This window comes from Populus trichocarpa, chromosome 9 (genome assembly GCF_000002775.5).
Source record: "Populus trichocarpa isolate Nisqually-1 chromosome 9, P.trichocarpa_v4.1, whole genome shotgun sequence".
Lineage (NCBI taxonomy): Eukaryota > Viridiplantae > Streptophyta > Magnoliopsida > Malpighiales > Salicaceae > Populus > Populus trichocarpa.
The window spans coordinates 2,921,102-2,924,827 of record NC_037293.2 but is presented as its reverse complement, the minus strand read 5'-3'; the positions used below and the strand labels follow the sequence as shown (position 1 = coordinate 2,924,827).

At 37.8% G+C, this 3,726-nt stretch overlaps 1 protein-coding gene across 1 annotated transcript; it reads left to right on the top strand.

The window, feature by feature from the left end:
• The first annotated feature begins 449 nt into the window (after nt 1-449).
• On the top strand, nt 450-3,197 carry LOC7489324 (glycosyltransferase BC10). Its single transcript, XM_002313463.4, has 2 exons — nt 450-1,684; nt 2,667-3,197. Exon 1 carries the CDS (start codon nt 511-513, stop codon nt 1,675-1,677), a length of 1,167 nt encoding a protein of 388 aa, XP_002313499.4. The 5' UTR covers nt 450-510; the 3' UTR covers nt 1,678-1,684; nt 2,667-3,197.
• The last annotated feature ends 529 nt before the right edge of the window (nt 3,198-3,726 follow it).

Genomic DNA, 3,726 nt, shown 5'->3' with positions numbered 1-3,726 from the left:
TTATAAAATTATTAACATGTGGTGAATTAACATGTCTCGTACGCACACCACAGTGGCAATTTCCAAGTTTATAAGAAAATTTGGGTTCAAATACTTGAAGCGGAGAAGCCTTTTTTTAAGGCAATTTCATCTTAATTTTTTTTTAAAAAAATTAAATTAATATTTTTTTAGTTATTTATTATATTACTATTAAAAATAAAAAAATATTTTTAAATAAAAAAAACTTTTAAAACAACTTTTATCAAAAAAACCAAAATATATAATATCATCGGTTCTCTCAAAAGAAATAAGATAGACCCTTGTCAGTCAAAGGATTGGTAGACCACCACGCATACCCTCATCCCACTGCTGGTAAATATTTAAAAAAAAGATGAGAGGGACCAAATTGAAACATACAGAATAAATGGAGGGCATTTGGTGCTTTCCATGCATATAGATCACCAACAAAAACCCCGCACCTTCTTCAACTCCACGAACCCCATTTCCATACCAAAGAAATAAATCTTAGACATGCCAGAAACATCATCAACAAATTGTCCAAATTCCATCAAAATTGGACCTATAATGTTCACAACACAATTTCTCCTAGTTTTTTCTCTTCTTTTATCACTTCCTATCCTTTTCCTCTTAGCCCCAAGAATTTTTCCTCCTCATAACCCTTCCATCCCCATCTCCCCTTCCGATGAACAAGACGACCTCTACCTCTTCCGCAAAGCCGCCGCCGCCGCCGCCTCCTCCTCCTTCGTCACCCACTACCCTTCCGCCCATACCCATTTCACCTCCAAATCAAAAAAACTTAAAATAGCTTTCCTTTTCTTGACCAATACAGATCTCTTTTTCGCTCCTTTATGGGAACAATTCTTCAAATCCGCCGACAAAAACCTCTTCAACATTTACGTTCACGCCGATCCTTATTCCAATGTTACAAAAGCCAAAGGGGTTTTTAGTTCCCAGTTCATTCCGAACGCGAAACGGACTTATCGCGCCTCCCCAACCTTGATCTCTGCCACTCGCCGCCTCCTGGCCACTGCCATCCTCGACGACCCAACCAACACATTCTTCGCCGTCCTCTCCCAGTACTGCATCCCTCTCCATTCCTTCAAATACGTCTACGATTCCTTAATTTCTTCTAAATCTTTCGATTTTTCTTCCTCCGAGTCGGGACCTGAGTCGACTCAGTATAATGTGAAAATCGAGTACAAGAGTTTCGTCGAGATTATATCGAAGGAGCGGCGGTTATGGAAAAGATATGTGGCTAGAGGGAGGTATTCAATGATGCCAGAGGTGCCCTTTGAGAAATTCCGTGGTGGGTCTCAGTTTTTTGTTATCACGCGCCGACACGCGCTCATGGTGATTGAGGATCGGAGGCTGTGGAACAAGTTCAAGCAGCCGTGTAATCGAGAAGATGAATGTTACCCAGAAGAACATTATTTTCCTACGTTATTGTCAATGCAGGATCCAAAAGGGTGTACTAAGTATACATTAACAAGGGTTAATTGGACAGGAACCCGTAACGGGCATCCTTATACTTATAAGGCTAGTGAGATATCTCCGGTTTTGATTCAGGAGCTGAGAAAATCGAATTATTCGAGTTCGTATTTGTTTGCTCGGAAATTCGAACCGAATTGTTTGAAACCTTTGATGAAAATTGCTGATGAAGTCATTTTCCAGGACTAATGTTGTGGTAAGTGTCTATTATTCTGCGTAATTTTGATATTTGTTGAGTTTGAGTTAGTGAGTTGACGCGGTGAGTTTGGGTTTGACGGTAGGATGGTTTGGGTTTGATCAAACCTAGAAAAGTTGGTTTGTTATTAGAAGTTGGTATTTGGCTAAAGTCGGAGTCAAGGTGGCACTTTTTCTTTAATACTTTTACAAATGTTGGTTTAGAATTATTGGAGGGATGGAGTTTTCACTTGAATGAAGATTAGCCTCTCAACCTGGTCATGCTGTCATTATCATGTCAATTCAATCCACATTTACCAAATTTCTTCCCTGGCAAGTTCTGGGAATTGCATATTTTGTATGATCTTGGGATAGAATTTGCTCAAGGTGCAACCTTTTGGTCTTAATGTGACTTGAATGGGCCTTAGATTCTTGACCATTGATTTCCATATTTTGTTGATCTTTGCTGATGTAATTGAGAGAAAGTTAGAGGGATATTCTTTGGTGATGAAATAAGCAGCAAGTCATGTGTGATTTGTGACAGATTAGCATATCCAGGGAATAATCTTTTTTTCTTGAGCTAGACTTTGGTTGCGTTGTCTTGGAAGTTATTTTAGTTGTGGCAAATATTGAACATTTTAGCCAAATTATACAAGCCATGTTATTAACTAATGTCTTTCTGGCGACCAGACACACCCTAATATTGGAGATTCTTGAACTGCTAGAACTCAACCATATCAACCAAATTGTATTTGACCGTGCCATGAACTTTTGCTTGTAGTGCTTACGGCCCAATTAGGAAACCAATAATATACTACTACATTATCATTTATGGCAGCTTAGCCAAAAGTTTACTTGCTTTATTTTGTTACATCTTATCCTTTTAAGCTTGCCGAATTTGTTATGCTTTGTCTGTTATTATTTGGTTTCTGATTTGTTTCCATATATATTCCCAAGTTGCCGATCAAGCTGATTCATTCGTGCCAAATGACATTTTTTTACAGATGAATAAAAGAGTTGAAGATATATGAAGAAGTGTAAGGTATTGTTGGAGTAACTTGCGTTGGGGAGAATGGTTTTGAAGAGGCGTCAAGTGCCCACAACCTGAAAAAATTAACCCCAAAAGTTGCAGCCCGGAGAGGGCCATTAGAAGCATAGAAAGGGATGAAAAATAGGTACTTAAACTCGGGGGTGGAGAGCAAAAGAAACTACTTTTTGATGAAGATATCTGCAAAGTCGAAAATTGTAGGAGTTTTTGTCTTCTTTTTGTGTGTGTTCTGTACATATGTGAATGTTTATGTACTTTTAGGACAGAAAGAGGGAGGGAAGAAAATGCAGTAAACAATTCAGCAAGGAAAAGCATTGTAGGGAACGGTGATGGGCTCTGATTAAAGAACCTGAGCCAAAATCAACCCCCCTGCTCCCCGACCCACCCCTTCTCTTTTATTCAAATTTTGATGTCTTATTTTATTTTTATTTTTGGGCAAAATCTCAGTTTATTTAATAAATTGCGGATCAATCTCCTATTATCAGTACTTTTTTCTCCCTTTCACTTGTTTCTTGGAACCTCGCATGGGATCTGATTGCAGTGGTATTGTTTAGGCAATGAAATGACAAGTGCAGCAGTGATACCCAAGAAAAAATAAATAAATATAAATACCATGAAAGGTTTTGGCAGGGTTGTCATGTTACGTTCTCAAGTTTTTATTATTCGTTGCCTTTGTATTATTAAAAAAAAAAACGAAAATAATACTGAGCTTTTGTGAGCTGTTGCCGACAATTTGATTACTCATTGTTTCATATATATTTATATATAGACGGATGGGTGCTGGCTAACTACCAAAACCTGTGATTGCCAAAGCACAAGATTTTTCGAAATTGCTTACATTTGGATTCATTGTCCTCCCTCCTCTAGGCATGATAAAAGCTGCTTTGATTATTTTCTTAAATGACACCTTCGAGACCGAGGAAATGAGAAAAGCATAACATGCTGCTGCTGCTTTTTTTTTAATTTATTTTACAACCTTTTTACCGAATTTAAGAGAATTTTTAATAAAATCCATT